Here is a 21,333-nt window from a genome sequence, read left to right on the forward strand (position 1 = left end):
TCATCTGCAAATAGAGATAATTTTACTTCCTCTTGCCAATGTGGATGCCCTTTATTTCTTTGTCTAGCCTAATTGCTCTGGCTAGGACTTCTAGCACAATGTTGAATAAGAGCGATGATAAAGGGCATCCTTGTCTGGTTCCCGTTCTCAAGGGAAATGCTTTCAGGCTCTCTCCATTTAGAGTGATGTTGGGTGTTAGCTTTGTATAGATGCCCTTTATTATGTTGAGGAATTTTCCTTCAATTCCTATTTTGCTGAGAGTTTTTATCATAAATGGGTGTTGGACTTTGTCAAATGCCTTTTCTGCATCAATTAATAAGATCATGTGGTTTTTGTCTTTTGTTTTATTTATATGGTGGATTACATTAATGGTTTTTCTAATATTAAACCAGCCTTGCATACCTGGTATAAATCCCACTTGGTTGTGGTGGATTATTTTTTTGATATGTTGTTGAATTCTATTGGCTAGAATTTTATTGAGGATTTTGCATCTATGTTCATGAGGGATATAAAAAAAAAAGTTTTGTTTTTTTTTTTATGAGGGATATAGGTCTGTAATTTTCTTTTTTTGTGATGTCTTTACCTGGTTTTGGTATCAGGGATATGGTGGCTTCATAAAATGAGTTAGGTAGTATTCTGTCATTTTCTATGCTTTGAAATACCTTTAGTAGTAGTGGTGTTAACTCTTCTCTGGAAGTTTGGTAGAACTCTGCAGTAAAGCTGTCCGGGCCAGGTAATAGCACATTTTTAACAATAGGTTTTTAAATCATACTATGAAATTACTAGCTGCTATAACATACTTAAAATTTCTTATTTTTAAAATTGTGGCTTGATTTAATTATTAACCAAATATAGATATTGCTATTCATTATCCTTATATGTCTTCATGAAATGGAGCCACCATTTCGTACTTCTTGTCCTTAGGAAACTGGTTCAGTTCTAATCTTGGCCAAGATTAATTGATGATGTCCTCAAGCTTGAAACCACTCCAGCCCCAGTCCTCCACTAGAACCGTGATATCCTATTGGCCAATTCCAATGACTTCTTTGTAAGGAATATTACTCATCTTGGATTTGATACTAGTAACCATTTCCCAAGGAGCCCTGGTGGTACAACAGTTAGAAAGACCTGGTGATTTGCTTCAGTAAGATTACAGCCAAGAAAACTCTGTGGAGCAGTTCTACTTTGTCACGTGGTATTGCTATGAGTCAAAAATCGACTTGACATCATCCAGCAACCAAAACCATTTCCTACTTCTTGATTACTTCTCTATCCTTACTTCCTCTGACACTTCATCTATTTTTCCGTCCTTCTTGTTGACTCCTTTTTGCTCCTCATCCATTTTAATTGTTGGGATCCCTGTGTTTACCTTCTCTGTCACTCTTTTATTTTGACACACTCTTCTTGACCAAGGTTTTCTGCTCTGCACTACCCAGTGCCTTTGAGTCGATTCTGATTCATAGCGACCCTGTAGGACAGAGTAGAACTGCCCCATAGAGTTTCCAAGGAGCACCTGGCGGATTCAAACTGCTGACCCTTTGATTAGCAGCTGTAGCACTTAACCACTAGTGAGCTGGTTTTTCTCATAGTTTCATCTTGGGCACAGATGGGCATTTCTCCCAAACATAGATGCGTGTTTCTAATTATCGATGCACTCTCTCCTTCTGAATATGTCCCACAAGCACCTAAATCCAATTGTTATCTAGTACCAAATTTATTGTCACCAATTCTGTTTATTCTCTCAGTTATTAGTAATAGCATCTACCTAGTCACCAACCTAGAAACCTCAGCAGCATCTCTCATTATACCATTCCTACTAAGTCTTATGTACTTTCCCTCTGAAACATGTTTGATACCTGGCCCTTCTCCTCACTATCATAGCCACTGGTTCAGGGCTTTTGCAGTAGACTGAGAACTGGGCTTCCTTTTTCTACATGCTCTCATTTCCTGCATCCCACCCCTATCAAATCTTTCTGTTACGTTGAAGCTAATTCATTTTTGAAGAAGTGAACTTACTCATATCTTTTGGCTAAAGAAAAACATTCCGTGGTTTATCATGCCATACACAAGTGCAGAGGTTCCAAAATGTGATCCCCAGACCAGCAGCATCAGCATCAACAGGCAACCCGTTAGAAATATAAAGTCTCAGGCTCCCCCTGCCCCCCCGCGCTAGACCTTCTAAATAAATATCTGTGGGGATAGTGCCCAGCAGTCTGTGGTTCAACAGATCCTCTAGGTGATTCTCATGTACTCCACAGTTTGAGAATTGCTGCACTAGAGGTTCTAAAGCCTGGTTATATGTTAGAATCACCTTTGGAGCTTCAAAAAATACCCAGGCCCCAGACCAATTAAATCAGAAACTTCAAGTGTCAGGCCTGGCATCTGTCATTTTAAAAGCCCCCCAGGGAACTTTGATACATAGTAAGGTTAGAGGCCAACTTCAACTATAAAATGCACTTTCTTTAGCAAAATCTGAAACAGTGGTTCTCAAACTTGCACACTGGAGTCAGCTGGCAAGTTTTAACAACTGTTGATACTGTCCACTCCCACTCCCATTCTGATTTAATTGGTCTGCAGTGTGGCTTGGGCATTGGGTTTTTTAAGTTCCCTAGGCTGTTCCTAATGTGAAGGCAAGTTTCAGAATCACTGCTCTAAAGCTAGAATTCTGAAACTGTAACATGCCTAAGAATCACCCTGGAACTTGATAAAAACATGAAGCCACAGCCCCACCCAGGTGAAACGCTGTCCTAAAGCATATTTACAACTGGCCCCCAGACTTTTCTAGTTTGATTTCTATCCATCTTCTGTGCTCCCTACCACTTACCCCCATCCTGATTTCCTACAGCTCTTCCTGCTTGGCATCGAACTACTTGGCATTCTTTAAATGTGTCTTGTTTAAATCATTGGGGAAGATGTAGATTATTCAGTCAATAGATGGTATTGAGTCAATTGATTAGCCATTTGGAAAAGAAGTAAACTGGACTGATATCACACCATTACACCAAATAATCCCATATAGATTAAAAAAAAAAAAAAGAATTAAAAAAAGAAACCATAAAAGTACTAGAAGAAAACGAGGATGCATTTAGAATAATTTAAAAGTATGGAGGGTCTTTTCAGACAAGATACAAAACCTAAAAGACATAAAGGAAAATGATTCATAAATTTAATTAAATAAAATTTTCTGTACATAAAAATTATAAACAACATTAAAAGATCACAAATGGGAGAAACAGCTTTAATGTATTGACAAAATGAACTAATTGCCTCAGTGTGCAAAAAAGAAAAAAAAAATCGTTAAGGAAATAAGAGCTAACAACTCAATGGAATAAATAGGTGGTTGTTAGTGCCGTCCAGCTGGTTTCAACTCATAGCAATCTCACATATAACAAAACAAAACGTTACCCGGTCCTGTACCATCTTCACAGTTGTTGCTATATTTGAGCCCATTATTGCAGCCACTGTGTCAATCCATCCTGTTGAGGGTCTTTCTTTTGCTGTTCCTCTACTTTACCAAGCCTGATGTCCTTCTCCAGGGACTGATCCCACTTGATAACATGTCTGAAGTGAGACAAAGTTTCACCATTCTCGCTTCTAAGGAGCACTCTGGCTGTACTTCTTCCAAGACAGACTTGTTTGTTCGTCTGGCAATCCATGGTACTTTCGGTATTCTTCACCAACAATGTAATTCAAGTTAATCACTTCTTTTTTTCTTCCTTATTCATTGTCCAGCCTTCACATGTATATGAGGCGATTGAAAACACCATGGCTTGGGTCAGGTGCACCCTAGTCCTCAAAGTGACATCTTTGCTTTTTTAACACTTTAAAGTGGTCTTTTGTAACAGATTTGCCTAATGCCAATGAACCAGGTAGTTTGTGTCAAAATGTAAGTTTGGTCAGTAAACATAAGGTGTTCTACTTCACTCATAATATAAAGAAATGCATATAAAAAATGATACCATCTATGAAATTGCCAAAATCTGAGAAAAAGAATTTCAGTATTGACAAGGTTGAGAAGAGCTGACAACCCATCTGCCACTGGTAAAAGCGTAAATTAACTGCAGTGTTTAGAGACCAACTTAGGTATATGTATCAAAGTGAAAAATACACCCCCCCCCTTTGACCCAGCAGTTCAGCTTCTAGATATTTAGCTCTTGGATATTATTACATAAATCTTTAGGAGATATTCACTGAATTATCGAAACACTGAAATCAGTCTAAATGACCATTAATAGATTAATTAGATAAATTTGGTACATGATATACTGAAATATTATTTAGCGCTTAAAAGTGATGATGAAAATTTAGATGGGCTGATATAGAATGTCTAGATAGATTTTTGGGGTTTAGGTAGATTACTAATACAAAACAGCAAGTGCAGAACATTACGTATGGCATGGCATTATTTGGAGGGGGGATTTTTTATTTATGTAATACACACTTGTACATATATATGTATTTCTGGGTAAATGCATACCCTATCAAGAGTGGTTACATCTAAAGAGTGGAAATGGGAGATCCAAAACCTGTTGTAGTGCCAGGTACATAGTGAGGTCATAATACCCAAAAACCAAACCCATTGCTGTCCAGTCGATTCTGTTAAAAAATGAGTGAATGGGAGTCAGAGGTTGACAGATTTTTAGTCTTTATAGTATATCTCTTTGAAGTATTTGAATTATTTTACCATGTACATATGTTGTTGTTGTTGTTAGCTACATGTCAGCCTCCAGCATATGGTGACCCCATGCACGGGATCAAACCATTGTGAAATATAGGGGTTACACTGGCCGATTTTCAGAAATAGATCACCAAGCCTTTCTTTCTTGTCTGTTTTAGTCTGGAAGTTCTGCAGAAACCTGTTCTGCCTCAACCTACTCCCAACATACCTAAAGGGTTTAACACATTCTAATTAACAATGGTGGCTCCTTGAGGTAGTGTTTCTCTAAAGGTTGATATTTGTGCATACAGAATCTGAGTGTTGTATGTGGTTTGATACAAGTTCCTCACATCCCACCTGTGAATTGCTTTAGGATTTTATGCTAAAAATATCATGAAGACATATCATTAGGACACAGAATAAGGACGTGAATGGACAGGTTTCCCTGTCATAGATAAGGGCAAATTGTGTTTTCTCCAAAAAAGAACAATTAGAATGACCTTATTTTTGCTTGTGATAATCAGTTGGCTGTGAACCTATGCCTTCATTTTAACTATCCAAATAATAAATGTCCTAATATTATGTGGGAAGCTCTGGTGACACAGTGATTAAGAGCTCGGCTGTTAACCAAAAGGTGGGCAGTTTGAATCCACTAGCCCCTCCTTAGAAATCCTATAGTGCAATTCTACCTTGTCCTATAGTGTCGCTATGAGTTGGAATCAACTCGATGGCCACAGGTTTAATATTATGTGGGCTAGGGTGTGCTTCACCCAAGCCATGGTATTTTCAGTCACTTCGTATGCATGTGAAAGCTGGACAATGAATAAAGAAGACCAAAGAAGAATTGATGCCTTTGTATTATGGTGTTGGCAAAGGATATTGAATTTTCCTTGGACTGCCGGAAGAATGAACAAATCTTGGAAAAAGTACAGCCAGAATGATCCTTAGAAGCATGGATGATGAGACTTCTTCTCACTTACTCTGGGCATGTTATCAGGAGGAACCAGTCCCTGAAAGAAGGAAATCATGCCTCGTATGAGATGGATTGACACAGTGGCTACAACAATGGGCTTATGCGTAGCAACAATTGTGAGAATGGTGCAGGACTGGGCAGTGTTTCATTCTGTTGTACATAGGGTTGCTATGAGTCAGAAATGACCTGATGGCACCTAACAACAACAATATTATGTGGATAAAATAGGCATTCTGCCTTTGGATAATTCAAGCATGAAAAATGCAAATTTTAAGAAATTCAAATACTCATGTTTTTTAGCTACCGATTAAAATGAAGACTAATGTTCAGCTTTGAAGAATAAAATGATTAAAACTGATAGTAAAAGCGTAAACAAGATTATGGCTAATGAATGTTTTCCTTTTACAGAACTTTAAATTGTAACTCAGGGTATAGGAATGATACACAGCTTGAGGATGTTTTCTATTTTAGAGGAAGGGAGAGGTTGTAAATTTAATAGGATGAGTTTAGAGGAAAGTATCAGTAAGATTTGGGTGGGGGAAGTATAATAATTTACCTGATTAACCTAGGAGAACACCTGTGGGCAGGTGGGATTTCAGGATTTTTGACATGGTAAATGCTGTTTGTTTGGGTTGGTAGGGAAGGGACGTTAGATCTTAGTCCTGTTTTGAGAATACTTGAAGGTCAGAGTGAGGTGAATGTACAAAAGGGATACTGAGCTAGTGTACCTGACATAGGGAAGGAGATTGAGTTATAGAAGGAAATAGGGAAAGTGACAAAATCTAAGACTTCCTGATTAAGAACTCTAAAGAGCAAATGGAAATTTTGGGTTTTAGTGCACAAAGAAATTCTAAGGCCATGGTTCTCAAACCTGGCTGCAGCATATTAGAATCATCTCATTTAAAGGGGGCTCTTAGAAGGCATACACCCTGGGCCATTTGAATCAGAATCTCTGATATGGGGTAGGTCCTGAACATCAGCATTTTTAACATTTCCCAAGTGATTGTAATATGTAGCCCAGGTTGAGAACTATTTACTAATCTAAGAAAATGGAAGGAGAGATTGAGAGAAGAATATTACAAGAGAAAGAGTCTTGGGACCAAAGAATTTCCAAGACCTCCTCTATGGTTTGTAGGAATTGAAAGTAAAGTCAGAATTCTGACTTGTTAGATACTTGGCACATTACATATGAATTTATTATGAATAAATAGTAAAAGTCCAAACAGATCTTTGGAATTAGAAATTGGAAAAATGATTGGGTAGCTATTTAAAAGAAAAAAAAATACACATATTTTGCTTCTCTCTGTCAGAGGAATATTTGCTGTTGTTGCCGTTGAGTCAACCCTTGACTCATGACAACCCATGTACAGGGGAACAAAACTCTGCCCATTCCCATGTCATCTCTGTGATTGGTTGTGGATCGGACCATTAACATTTGTTACATGGGACCACCTTAAATTTAGATTTGTTTTTGTTTTTTAAACTAGCAGGAGCTGAAACGAAGAGGTATATAATAGAGAATACATTTAGATTACATTTAGGGAGTTATATGGATATGCAGGATTTTATTTGAATATTTCTGCTTTGACTAGAAATTACTCAGCTATTGAAGCAAGCAATCTGAGAAAAACCAATTTCCTGATAGATCCCACCCCTCTTCTTGGTAAAAAGGGAAATTCCTTATATCTTATTATATTAAGGAATTGAAATCCTTTCATGAAAGATAGAAAAAAATAATAATATGCACACATTAGATTACTTTCTGTAATTCAGAGTCTTTGTCCAGATTTAAAAAAAAAAAACAAAAACCCATTGCTGTTAAGTTGATTCCAACTCATAGCAACCCTATAGGACAGAGTAGGACTGCCCCACAGGGTTTTCAAGGAGCAGCTGGTGGATTTGAACTGCCGACCTTTTGGTTAGCAGCCGTAGCTCTTAACCACTGCACCACTAGGGTTCCAATACAGTGTAATTAATTACCTAAGATTAATAGAATGTATCAAGTGTCATGAAATTTAGGTATATCTGTTACAGTGGCTCTATTCTGACCTCCTTTTCTTTGACATTACAAATGCTACTCAGTAATTTTAAACAAAGGGTAAAAGTAATCTCTATTGCTGGCAAGATGAATTACTGTAGATTGGAGGAAAATACACAACTAAAAATCAACTTTATTCATCGTTCTTGACATTCACCAGTCTTTACTTGGGATCACCTTGAGATGTGACATCAATTCAGTGTAATAAGGAAGGGTCAATGAAAAGCTAAAACATTCTCAAGAACCCATTATCACACATCTCCGAGGGATTTGTGTCAGTGCCACAGCATTTCAAATATAGCACATACAAATTCCAAAGTAATGGCTTCATGAAATGGAGAGAATAGGCATCTGTGAGATCTTGACAGAGAAACTGACCTGTTACTGGGTCTCCTGCTTCTTACATGTTTTCCACCCTATCACCTCATCAGTCATTCCTGAGAAAGCACTAAATATACATTTGTCTATTTAGTCTATTGTTATAGTCATTGAGAGTTTATTTTCGTTTGTGTGTGTGTGTATGTTGGTTTTTAGTAAGTAATTTTGATGCCTCTAAGGACTTTGGCTTAAGAAAATTTCTTTTTCACACAAAAAAGGATTCAGAATTGGTTCCACAGGATTAGTCTAGAGTCAGTGATGTACAGGTCTGCTTTCACTGGTAGATGTTTAGCTCTTGGTTCTTGTTTATCTATTTAATCTGTCCTGGCAGGTAGCTCAAAGCTCTATGCCTAGAAAGAACTTAATATGTAATTATTGAATTAGAAAAACATCCAAACCAAAACCAAACCCATTGCCATCAAGTCTATTACAACTTATAGTGACCCTGTAGGACAGAGTAGAACTGTCCCGTAGTTTCCAAGGAGCACCTGGTGGATTTGAACTGCTGACCTTTCGGTTAACAGTCATAGCTCTTAACCAGTACACCACCAGCGTTTCCAGAAAAACATCCATGTTTCTAATTTGCTATGTAACAGGGACTAGGTTAGCCATTGAGATCTCAAAATATACTTTTTTTATTTATTTACACGTATAACCAGAGTTTATCCCTCACCAGCATTTAGAATGTCAATCAGTGAGAGGAAAAGAGAAATGCAATATAGTATACACATCATTATATTCAATTTGGTTTTATCTGTGGTGATAGGAGATAGGATAATTGAAATTGCTGTTACCTAAACTTCTATATTTAGCCTGTAGGATTTACCTGCCCTACAAATTCTTCACTAGCACTATTTTTTAAATAATTTATTTCAGTTATTGTTGAGAATATACATAGCAGAACATACACCAAGTCAACAATTTGTACATGTACAAATCAGTAACATTGATTACATTCTTCAGGTTGTCTTCCCTCTTTTTCTAAATTGTTCCTCCCCCATTAACATAAACTCACTGTCACCTAAGCTTCCCATATAGGTAGTTCTTAACAGAGCACAATGCTCCAGGCAGACATTCTTTACTATGTAAACTAAACTATTGTTTGATCTTAAGAAGACTTTGGGGGATATTTTTGGTTTAAAACGTAAAGATTATTTAAAACGTAAAGTCTGGAGTCCATGGGAATTTGAAATTCTGTTGTACATTTTCCCCCTTTTGATCAGGATTCTTCAACAGAATCGTTGATTGAAATGTTCAGTAATGGTAGCCAGGCCCCGTCAGTTCTTCTTGTGTCACGGCAAAGCAGGCAGTTGTTCATGAAGGCAATTAACCACACATTCCATTTGTTCCTCCTATTCCTGACTGTCCTTCCTCTGATGCTGTAGGTGAATAGGGACCAGTTGTACCTTGGATGGCTGCTAGCAAGCTTTTAAGACCCCAGGTATCACTCACTAACACTACTACCTAGTTTGAGTGTCTGAAACAGATCAGGGCTATTCAATCCATTGTTGTCAGTTGTCTATTCTGACTCATGGTGACCTCGTGTGTAGAGTACAACTGATCCATAAGGGTTTTAAAGGCTGTGACCTTTCAGAAGTAGATCACCAGGCCTGTCTTCCAAGGTGCCTCTAGGTGGGTTCAGACCACCAACCTTTTTGGCTAGTAATCAGTCGCTTAATGATTTGCGCCACCCAAACCAAAACCAAACTCGTTGCTATTGAGTTGATCCTGACTCATATCGACCCTATACGACAGAGTAGAACTGCCCCATAGGGTTTCAAAGGAGCAGCTGGTAGATTCGAACTGCCGACCTTTTGGTTAACAGTGGTTAGCGCTTAAACACTGTGCAGCCAGGACTCTTTTTCACCACCCAAGGATTTCTTTATTAAATCCTTAGCTGTAAATAAATAAATAAAATATAATTTGTTCTGAAGTACAATAAGAAAACTGTACCAGAATTTTTTAACGTTCAGTTAGTTAATATAAATGTTATGTATGAGAACCACTTCTAAATGTAGCATCATTGTATGTAATTATATGTAATGTTGGGTATGAGAACATTGTAATATATTTGAAGTTATTTGCAGTGGAGCCTTCATAAATAAAAGTGCCTAAAGACTACCCAAGTGTTTCCATTTTGCTCTTAATCTTCTCTCAGACTCCCAAACTGTATCCTCCTTCACTCTTCCCATCTCAGTTAATGCCACCAGATGCCCACTCAGTTCTAAAATCTAAGAGTCATCCTTGTGTCCTCTCATTAAAACATCATTCTACCCAATCCATTTTTCAGAAAATCCTGTTGGTTCTGTTGCCAAAACACACTTCAGATCTGCAGACACCGCACCCAAACCGCCATCGCCTCTTACCTTGTCTGTGCTGGTAGCGTTCTGATTTCCCTGCTTCCAGTCTTGCCTACCTGTAGTCCACTGGCCACAGACCAGCTAGAGGGATCTTCTAAAAATGTAAATCAAATCATATCATTCCCCTCTATCTAGTAGAGGCTTAATAAATATTTGTTGAATGAATAAGCCGATCAGACAGAGATGACAGTGAGTAGTGGCGCTGGCTATGGAAGGATCAATATGGCAGGAAGGGGGAAACCCAAAAGAGGTTCAGAGAGCCGAGATTATAATAAAGGCTCAAATCATTGTGTGAAATGTTCTTTACCTTGAAAACCTGAGCATATAAGACTACTTCTACTCATGGGCCTCCTCTGAGGACTTCACAGCTTCTTCTTGTTGGGTGCCCTAAAGTCCATTCTGACTCATACCAATCCTGTGTACAACAGAAGAAAACGCTGCCTGGTCCTGCGCCATCCTCACAATCGTTGCTGTGTTTTAGCCCATTATTGCAGCCACTGTGTCAATCCATCTCCTTTAGGGTCTTTCTTTCACTGATCCTCTGCTTTACCGGGCATGATGTACTTCTCCAGTGACTGATCCCTCCTGATAACATGTTCAAAGTATGTGAGACGAGAGACAAAGTCTTGCCATTCTTGCTTCTGAGGAGCATTCTGGCTGTACTTCTTCTGACAGTTATGGTATATTCGATCTTCTCTGCCAACACCATAATTCAAAGGCATCAATTCTTCTTTGGTCTTCCTTATTCATCGTCCAGCTTTTGCACACATATAAGGTGATTAAAAATACTATAGCTTGGGTCAAGCTGACTTTAGTCCTCAAGGTTACATCTTTGCTTTTTAATACCTTAAAGAGATCTCTTGCAACAGATTGGCTCTTCACAGCTTACCCGGGCACAATTCCACTGAAGGCCAACCAAAGTTTTTCCTTGGCCACTTAGATTCTAAACAGCTGCCCAGGTTTAATTAATATTCTACAGTTACATCTGGAGAGGAACCAGTTTCCAAGACAGGTGTCTGAATGAAGGGAAGATTTCTAACTCTCTTCCTGTGTCACCTGCCTGGGTCCAGTGGGATAGACTGAAACTTCTGTGGTGGCTTGAACTATTCTTTTACAATGTTCGCTCAGCTTGAGGCTCCTACATAACTATTTGAGTGCCCAGTTTATCTGCTGGCATTCTTCTTACAAGGAGATTCTAGATTTGAGTCTGCAGAGTTCTGTCTTAAGGTTTGTAAGCAGTACCTGTGCATTGCCAAGAATCTCACAAGGCGATAAGGAACACAGCAATGATTACTGTGGAGCAGGACGTCACAACTCATGTAAGGGATCATCAAGTAGTGACAACAAGGATTCAAATGGGGGCTTACTCTTTGATCCACCAGGAGTTTCAAATGGCAATTATCATTAATCCTTATATTCCCTCAGTCCTGATAGAAAATCAGAGCCTCAGAAACTATCATTTTGTGAACGCACAGCTATTTAAAAGCACATTAGTAATCTATAGTGGGCATAACATATACCTTTTAAAGAGATTTGCAGCTTGCTTCTCTGTGGTGAAGACACAGGACTTCTCCAACCTAATTACAAAGCAATCAAACAATTTAATTAATCTGGAAATCACTTTCTTAACAATAAGTCCTTCTAAAATGAGACACCCTGTGCAGCACTGTTAGGTGAAGTATCATTTTGATACACTGCTTACATATTAGCTGTGCTAGTTTTCCTTTCAGATCATGGAGTTAATTACCTAACTAATGCCTGGCCACCAAAAAGGTTTACTATACCAGGTCAGAAACATCAGCCTCGAAACCAGAGCCTCGAAACCAGCCATCTATAAAGTGTCTGAGCACTCAAACATAGAAGAGCCAGCAAATTCCTGGGAGCAGCAGCATTTCAGTTACAAGCAAGTGCTGCACATATGGGCAGAGAATTAACTGGCTCCAGTTTTCATTTGAGAGTCTCTCAGGTATTGCTTTGCAGATGGGTGGATGAATCAGAGAGCAGCGCTGTGAGGAGTGAAGGTCATGTATAGGACTCTGATTTCAATCTGTCTTGCTTTCTCATCCTGGAGAAGCACTGTGTGTGTGTGCCACAATCAAAATGGACCCAGCTCCTCATCTCTGAGTTAAGAGTATATAAGGCGTGTTTTCTAATTTGGTCTGTTCTAAATTAGCAGTATCTTGAACACTGTATAACACATTGTGTCACAAAATCTTCAGAGACCAAGTTGATAATGTAGAAATCGATTTTTATTTCAAGTAAGAACAAAGACTTCAAAGATTGCCTTCTGCCTATCTAATCTGCTAATCTCGTAATTTCTCCCTAAGGAAAATTGAGAATGTTCAGTAGTACATGACACAAAAATCTACAGAGTGCTCATCTAGCCTTTTCCTCTGCTACCACCACTGTGCCAGTTTTCTCAAAATTCTCTTATCAGTGGGACGGCCATTCTTCCAATCCACCCACACTGGAAAATTTAGTCACTTTTAGCCTACATTTTTTTCAATGCTTATTTCTAATCCATTGCTGACTGGTTGGATTGTTCTGTAAAATGCCCCTAATAAGCCTTCTTTAATCTGGTTCATCCTCTTTCACCACCTCTGTTCACCAGATACACTCATGCCAAGTTGTAACCTTCAACCTCTCTCCCTTGCTTCTGTTGTTGTTAGTTGCTGTCGAGTCAATTCTGACTCCCTTGCTTCTGAACAACTCATTGCCTCCCACTAAAAAAAAGTTGCTGTCTAGTTGATCCAACTCATGGCAACCCCACGTGTGTGAGAGTAGAACTGTGCTTCATAGGACTTTCAGTGGCTGATTTTTTGGAAGCTGATTGCCAGCCCTTTCTTCCAAGGTATCTCTGGGTAGACTGTAACCTCCAACCTTTTGATTAGCAGCCAAGAACATTAACAGCTGCACCACTTAAGAACTGCAAAGCCTCCCACTAGTTAGTTCCAGTGAACATAATTCACAGTTCATCGACTTTGCCAGTCCAAATTCCTTGCTGCCAGAGAGCTTGTCACTATGTTATTGACCTACAGTGTTTGCATTATTTTTGACCCTCTTCCTGAAGTCCCCTTCCATTTCTTTCCTTATCTAAAGCTGGCTGAAATGCCCTCTGATTAAGCTCAAGTCTCTTGTCCTTAAGGATTTATCAGGTACTCTAGCCCACGTGGGAGCCCTGGTGGTACAATGGTTAAGCATTCAGCTGCTAACGAAAAACCAGAATCCACAGCTGCTCACTGAAAACCCTATGGGGCAGTTCTACTCTGTCCTGTAGTGTCACTCTGAGTCACAACTGACTCAACAACAATGAATCTGGTTGGTTGGCTAGCCCACATGACCTCATTTTCTTTTACGTCGCATAGCACTTAGATAATTCATTTTGGTGCTGCAATACAGTCTTTTCCTTTTTTTCCCCTTACAATTTAGCTTTTCAGTCTGACATGAAACAAGAGAAAGGTTTGTAATTAGTAAGATAATAGAAATGGCTCTGTAGTCTTGAAGTTGAAGATGTAGGGATTTGGCTTGGTTTTACAGCAGTGGAGGAATAGATGAGAAGAAAATGAGAAACATTTTCAGTTGATAGGCCTAGAAAGGTAGTCCAGGATGGGAAAGGAAAATCCAAAGATTAGAAATTGTTAATGGCAGCCTTGAATTTTATTTATTTATTTATTTTTAAGAGCAGAGTTAAATTAACCCCACCTCTGTAATTGTATCTCTGCCCACTCATCTACACGTGATGGGTCATCATATATTGTAAGATGTTAGGGACTCCTGGGGTCCACTTATTAAAATCTGAAAAAATGAAAAGGGTTTTGAATTAATTCTTCAGATTTTTAAAAATATTTAAAATAAATAAAATAAATATGTAATAGAATCTCCCTAATTGTTGAGTTGATATCATTATAATCCCCAGATATAGTGTTCTCCTTACAAAGAACACGGGGATTAAATTTGGTGCCAGGTTTTATCAGACTTATTATTTTATTCGAAGTGAGTAGGGTAGCAGGGATTGTTCTTAAACACTTGCCTTCAAGGAATCTGTTGTGTTGCCCCTAAGAATTTACTGGTACCCATTGCCAAAAAGTCGATTCTAACTCAGAGTGACCCTATACGACAGAGTAGAACTGCAGCATAGGGTTTCCAAGGAGTGGCTAGTGAATTTGAACTGCCGACCTTTTGGTTACCAGCCGAACTCTTAACCATTGCACCACCAGGGCACCAAATTTACTGGTAGTTTGTTCTATGTGGGATGTGAGCAAAGTGAGCATTTTCCCCCAAATAAAAATCAAAATCTATACCAAGATTCTGGCCTTCTATTTTTTTCCATCTAGGAAACAAAATGTTTAGCCATCTTGAAATCATCAAGACCTTTGAAGGATGAAGAGTAATGTGCAAGCTACAGTGGAGGGAGGGAGATGAAGGCTGTTGAGAGAAGTTGAAAGAACTTAATTTAGCTGTGTAGATAAATACACAAAAAGAGTCAAGGATTAGTGGATGGCAAAAGCACCATCTGTTTCTCCAGGGGCCCAAGGAACAACAGATCCAAAGGCATGATAAATTTCACTGCAGCAGGGGGAAAAATGCTCCCTGACTCTCTATTCATAAAGAAATGGCTTCTCAGTGTGTCCCAGTTAAATGGCGTTGATTGTGCTGTCTGTCATAAAGTTAATAGCATCTGTTGAAGACATCACTATAAAATTTGCCACCTTAAGTTAACTGAAAAATTTCAGTAGAGATGTAGCCATTGTGGAATTTCTCAAGGCAATACTAGACTTATCCTCCTTAATGTGTTAAGTCTATTCTTTTTGCACCCAGGTAATAAATTGTTTACCTTTACAGCCAGATACTGGCTTTAAACTGAAGGCTTGCATTCCTTGTACGCAATTACAATTGTCACTTTCACTAAGAAACCAGTAATGTGGCAACTGGCTTGGTGTTAAGGGTTGGATGTACTTTCCTGATTTATTTTCCCATTTTTCAAGAACACACAGGATTAGTTTGCAGTCTTTCCCCATCTCCTTATTTAAACCACTTACAGCCATATCTTGTCCTCAGACAATTCAGCCAATCTAATTAAGCATGCAGAGAGAAGCAAGGTAGTCCACAGTGTCCTGAACTTCCCCTTGCCAGCTGCCTGCCAAGCCTTCTCAATAACCAGCAGCAGGTTGAGTGGTCTCATCTAGAAAGTAACAAGGCCCCCCAAGGAGCTACCCTTTTTATAGCAAGCAGTCGCTGCCCCACAGGTCACAAAAGGAGACAGCTTCTGAAGCCTTGCCTGGGACGTAGGGAAAATGCGCTCTGCCGGCCCTTGTGTGGCTATGGCTTTCTAAGGCTGCCTGGCCAGTCACAGTCCAGCTGCTAAGGAGCAGAGGGATTGCTGAGGAAAATTCTGACAAGGGTAATTCTACTGGGCCACGTAGACGGCGCTGAGATAGATCTGTGTCATTTTAGAAATAGGCCTGAACTCCTTTGTTCTTCCCAGTGTTTTACCACTAGTTCTGGCACATTCACCTTTAAAATACATACTTTGGAATAGGAGTATTTTATTTTTGAGAGCTCAGACTTCTGTTCAGGCACCTTTAAATAAAAAATACTAAGGCTGCCTCCCTAAATAGAAAACACCCTGCAGTCCCCCATGGAATGCGTATGCTTACCCATCCATCCTGTTGTTTGAAATGTTAACATCTGGAAGGTCACAACCAAGATATTTGTATATTCATTATTCTGTACTGAAAACCCATTGCTGTCGAGCCAATTCTAACTCATAGCAACCCTATAGGTCAGAGTAGAACTGCCTCATAGAGTTTCCAAGGAACGCCTGGTAGATTTGAACTGCCGACCTTTTGGTGAGCAGCCATAGCACTTAACCATTATGCCACCAGGGTTTCCCATTCTATAGGACTGGAATATTTGGATTATTAAATGCATAGAGAACTGGTGGTTGGTGATAGAAGTGATTATGTTATTCCTGTATCGTGCATACTTGGAAAGCTGTGCTGGAACTCAAGCTCCCCAGAACCTCGCTCCAGATAAAACTGAAACATCGAGGGAGGGCATATTATAGAAGTGTAAAGAAGCTTATTACTAAGGAGAAGAAGATTATTGAAATGGATGATACAAAAACATAGTCAGGTTATAAATTTTTCTCTTTTTTTCCACAGGAAATAGCCCTCAAGATAGCCCAAGAAATTTCTCCCCCAGTGCCTCGGCCCATTTTTCGTTTGCACGGAGGTAAGAGCTTCTAGTGAAAGGAATGTAAAGTGTGATGCACAGAATCCACCACCCTCTTCTGCTTTATGAGGTCCTGCTCGTGATCACATAAGGCTTATATGTGTACAGTATTTTGCCCCCATCATTGGGAGGATAACTAAGACATGACCTTCAAGGAACTTATGAGGCCTACACCGTGCTTTTCCCCTAATTTAAGCTTTTATTCTTTTAGTTGTTCATTTTTAAGCACTGTAAAGAAAATGTGAGAATTAACTGGTTCAGCAAACCTGTGTTCATCCAATGAGTATTAAATTCACAATGATGCTACTATTGCAGGTGAAAAAAATATATATGAAAATTGAAGACCAGGAGCCCACATAGTCTTTAAAACGCAACTCTTTAAAAAGAAGGTGCATTTAATTACTTTAAGTAATAAGAAAAATGCAAATCTCATTACAGCATGTATTTAAATGTGACAGAAATTGTAGTCTCTTAATCCTGCCAGATTTGTAGAAATGAAGAGAATCTAATAATTAAGTGGGTGATTAGGACAGATGAATCTGGTTTCTGTGCTATAAAAATACACAAACCTCCAGGCACGTTAATTTTTGACAAATAAACCATAAACCGTGACAGAAGATTATCACAGGAGACCTCTAGTTCATTTTGCATAAATTTCCAGATGGAACTCCCTCCACACTCTTCAAAGAATATTAATTTAGATTAGGACATGAGTGATCATCTTTTTAAACTTTTATTCAAGTAAATAGAACCCTGTGTTAGTTACGAAAACTCAAATTGGTATGTTTTTGTTTAACGTCAGGGATTTTTCTCTTCCTCTTTAGAGTTGATTTTCATTCAGGAAACATGGAGATTCCACCCATTCCATTCTATTTGGTGTGCATTTCTGAGCCTTTAAGAAATAATGCCATTTTGAGACTCTCACATTCCATTATTTTATGAATTTAGTTCAATAGTGCATTGATATCAAAGAAACAATGCTGTTTTTGAAATTATTCTTGAATGAGAGGGTAAAGGTCAGGTTTACTCATCTTTTCTGATCTTAACCCCTGTGATAATACTCTTCCAGTGCACATCCCCTGTGATCTAATAGTCTGTTTACGGATTGGAAAGTATGATGACATGCACTTGCTGTCCATATTTTCTAAGTCATATTTTAGGGTAAAATTATCAAGTTAATTTGTTCATATTGAGTTAAAATAAAAGGATGGCAATGTGCATCACAGGCAAGTAGTTTTTTTTTCCTAAAGCAAAGAGACCTGTTTTCAATGCTAATTGTAATACTGGGATTTACAGTTCATCTGATGTTGGAGTTGACCTTTTTTCCTTCGTTTTGAATTATAATAGCCAGATTGATACTGGGATGTTTCATTCTTTACTTGTAGACCATATCAATCTATATTTTTGTGAGTAGTATTGAAATGATGTTTTACACCAGTTTCTTTGTGTCCTGCGTTCCCATCAGATGTTTTCCCCTCCTTTTTCATTTAATGTAACATTGAGATTTCCATCTGCAGGGAAAAGACTCTTCTCAGAAAAGCCTTGTTGCTTTGGCAAGAATATAGTGTTTTCTTCAGATAACATTTTATTGGTCGCTACTGCAAAGAAAAGAAAACATCGTTAGTGGTATCCAAATAGTGCTTCTGTGATAAAAAAAATCTCCGGAAAAAAGGACATGCTCTCTCTTACGTGCTGTACATAACATATATATATAGTCACTATGGTGTGCAGTTGTCATGGTAATGAAAATACAGTGGTCCTTTGTGTTCCATTTGAGTAAATAGACATGGACAACTTAGGTAACTTTATGGGACAGAAATTATTTCTGGTTCGTACCTGCACAGAGTACTGAGCACACTCTTGCTTAAACATTCTTTTAGTTGTATGTTTTCTGGGGAAAGCAAATGTGATTTATGCTTCAGAACTAGTAAGAACATGTCTCGTCTTGGAGTTGTTCACTCATCTGAAATATGTTCATTGATACCTGAGGGAAAGGAGAGTTAATGAATCACAAAACAAAATCGTGGTAGGGGAAATTGTGTCCCTCACTCTTTCCAGAGACTAGTTTCTGATAATTGCTATTAAATGGACTGAATAATTCTTTTAAAATCATGTCCTTTTCTTACTTTATAGAATTGGAGGTGTTTTAAATATAAAATACAGGAGTGATTTTAAATCTTTAGTAAGTAGCCAAATAAAATAGAAACAACTTGTGTCCATTTAATTAATAGTCAAATGTCTTTCTAAGCATGTTGTTATAATTACTTTTTCTTAAATTTCTAACTAGCATTTTAATTGTTTAAAAATATTTTTAAAAGACATATAACTTCTCAAAATTCCTTTTATCTGCCATATTTACATACGTCTTATTTTGCTTCTGTTTTCTTAAAACATACTTGATTCAATTGTACTCCAATCATGGCACAGAAATGACAGGTAAATTTTACTGAAGTCTTAACATTTTAATAGTTCTGTGATTGTCCACTTGAGTTTCTCCATTTTGTCTTTGTGGGCCATTCATATTTATTGGAGCCAACAACCATGGTAGCTTAGAATTGTATTTTCCCTTAAATGTAAATTTAGGCTAAAATGTCAGTTTTTTTACATCTAATTGTAATGTTTCTCAAATTCAAGTCTAACGCTATTCAGTTCACTGCCTTCAACTTACTGTAAATGTGTCTGTGGTAAATTTTGTCCACTCTTGTCTCTCACTTGGTAGATTAATCATGAATTACAGAAGAAAAATCTACTTGTGTTACTGCATCTAGGAATGTAACATAGCTCTTTATAAAATGTGTTTTTCCTGTTTCACCCCTTGGCAAATTTGTGTGTGTGTTTTCACAATGTCATATGACTTTTAAGGTATAGTCTTACTTGAAATTGCTAATAAAGAAATCACTCTGAAATACTAGAAATTTCAGAAAATTTGCTTTCTGGTGTCCCCTGTTTTTAGCAGCAATATTGTCTGTACTGGAAACCCTGGTGGTATAGTGGTGAAGTGCTGTGGCTGCTAACCAAAAGGTCAGCAGTTCAAATCCATCAAGTGTTCCTTGAAAACTCTATAGGGCCTGGTGGTATAGTGGTGAAGTCCTGTGGCTGCTAAGCAAAAGGTCAGCAGTTCAAATCCATCAAGTGTTCCTTGAAAATTCTATAGGGCAGTTCTACTCTGTCCTATCGGGTCACTCTGAGTCAGAATCGACTCGATGACAGGGAGTTTGGTTGTTTTTTGTTTTTGTTTTTGTTTTTTTGGTATTGTCTCTACTAATGCATTAACTCTTCTGAGACCCTTATAATGACCATGATTTATAACCAGAGTTCAACTCAGCAGCTACCCATCTGAGCACCATTTGAAAATAAAAACAGTTCTCTTCAGGACTGCTGACACTTTTCCTCTAAGATGGGGCAGAACAACTCTACTCTTTGGGTTAGGTTCTGTCACAGAAGGGGAGCTAAAACATTCTGCCCCCACTGTCACTGACCAGAGCTGGGCTGCAAGCTCATAAGCTCTGTAGGAGGCTTTCTCTGCCAATCTTAGTGAAAGCCCAGCCGCGTCAGAAGGCAATAACTCTTAAAGGATTCTGAGTAGAAGGCTGGTCACGTTCTTAGTTTGAAAGCTATCTGCCACTTAAAGCTGGAGCCAGCCATGAGTCCACTGATCCCTTTGTCTCCAGGTGTGATCAGTAGAACTGTTTCCTTGAAAATAATAAGCAGAAAGTCTTGAGGATGCAATGGAATTCCCCACGGGCTGCTGTACTGTACTGTAGGCCAGGCCCTTCCTGAGAGCAGTGGCCCAGGTTATTGGTTTCCAGATAAGAGTGTTTTTCCTCCTCCCTTTCTATTTGTATTAATTTGAATCTGCTGAGTCTGATAGTTGTAATTATCCCTGGCATTCATTTTGTCAAAGTGTATTAGTGAGAGATCAATAATATGGATCAAGCCATTCAGTTTCTGCTTGTTTGGGTGCATTGATTCAGTTTAAATAGAGGTCAACCTGCTGTATAATGTTTGTTTACCCTGAACATTGCTGAGCATTTCCACGTCCTCACAGACTATGTTTGTGTGTCATTTGTTGGACTAAAAATACTTGCTTTCCCTGGGGTTCCCATGTAACAGTACACCAGTGTTGGCCTAAGCTAAACTTACTTTCTCAATAGGACTGATGGACGCCGCTGGTCGCTGGCTTCTCTCCCCTCCTCTGGCTATGGGACAAACACGCCCAGCTCCACGGTTTCTGTAAGTGCCTGGCATTTTCTCTTCTCCCTTACCACCACAAAGGTATTACGCAGGCAGTGTTTTCTCTGGGTGTTTCCTGGTAGGAAAGAAAAGATAAATTCTGCACGTCTGCCATTCCAGATAGGTTACGCATCAGATGATGTGCTGACAGACATAAAAAGGACATGCTTTCGCTGCAAGCTTTTACACTGTGGTGCATAAATTGAGTAAGTCCCAGGATTGCAAGTTTGGAAGAGATTGGGGGCTTTTGTTTTAATACTGTTTGGTATAGTTTTGGGAAAAAACACAATCTGGTTTTATTGCTTTGGTTCCATACCAGTGATATTAGTGCTGAAAATGCCATTAAATTTGATGGCCTGGGTCTTTTTGCTTGCATGACTTAGAGTTTTTTTTTTTTTTTTTTTTTCTCTTTCATTCAAAGAAAAAAAATAGCAAGCCTTAAACTTCTCTATACCTTCTA

General features: G+C 38.5%; 1 protein-coding gene across 12 annotated transcripts in view; it reads left to right on the forward strand.

The window, feature by feature from the left end:
* MAST4 (microtubule associated serine/threonine kinase family member 4) overlaps positions 1-21,333 on the forward strand; it is a 721,413-nt gene that overhangs the window by 614,972 nt on the left and 85,108 nt on the right. For all 12 annotated transcript variants that reach the window (XM_049864865.1, XM_049864768.1, XM_049864777.1 and 9 more), the window contains 2 exons: positions 16,571-16,640; positions 20,795-20,873. In XM_049864865.1, coding sequence (XP_049720822.1) covers positions 16,571-16,640; positions 20,795-20,873 — 149 coding nt within the window. The remainder of the gene's footprint in view (positions 1-16,570; positions 16,641-20,794; positions 20,874-21,333) is intronic.

This window comes from Elephas maximus, chromosome 2 (genome assembly GCF_024166365.1).
Source record: "Elephas maximus indicus isolate mEleMax1 chromosome 2, mEleMax1 primary haplotype, whole genome shotgun sequence".
NCBI classification, from domain to species: domain Eukaryota; kingdom Metazoa; phylum Chordata; class Mammalia; order Proboscidea; family Elephantidae; genus Elephas; species Elephas maximus.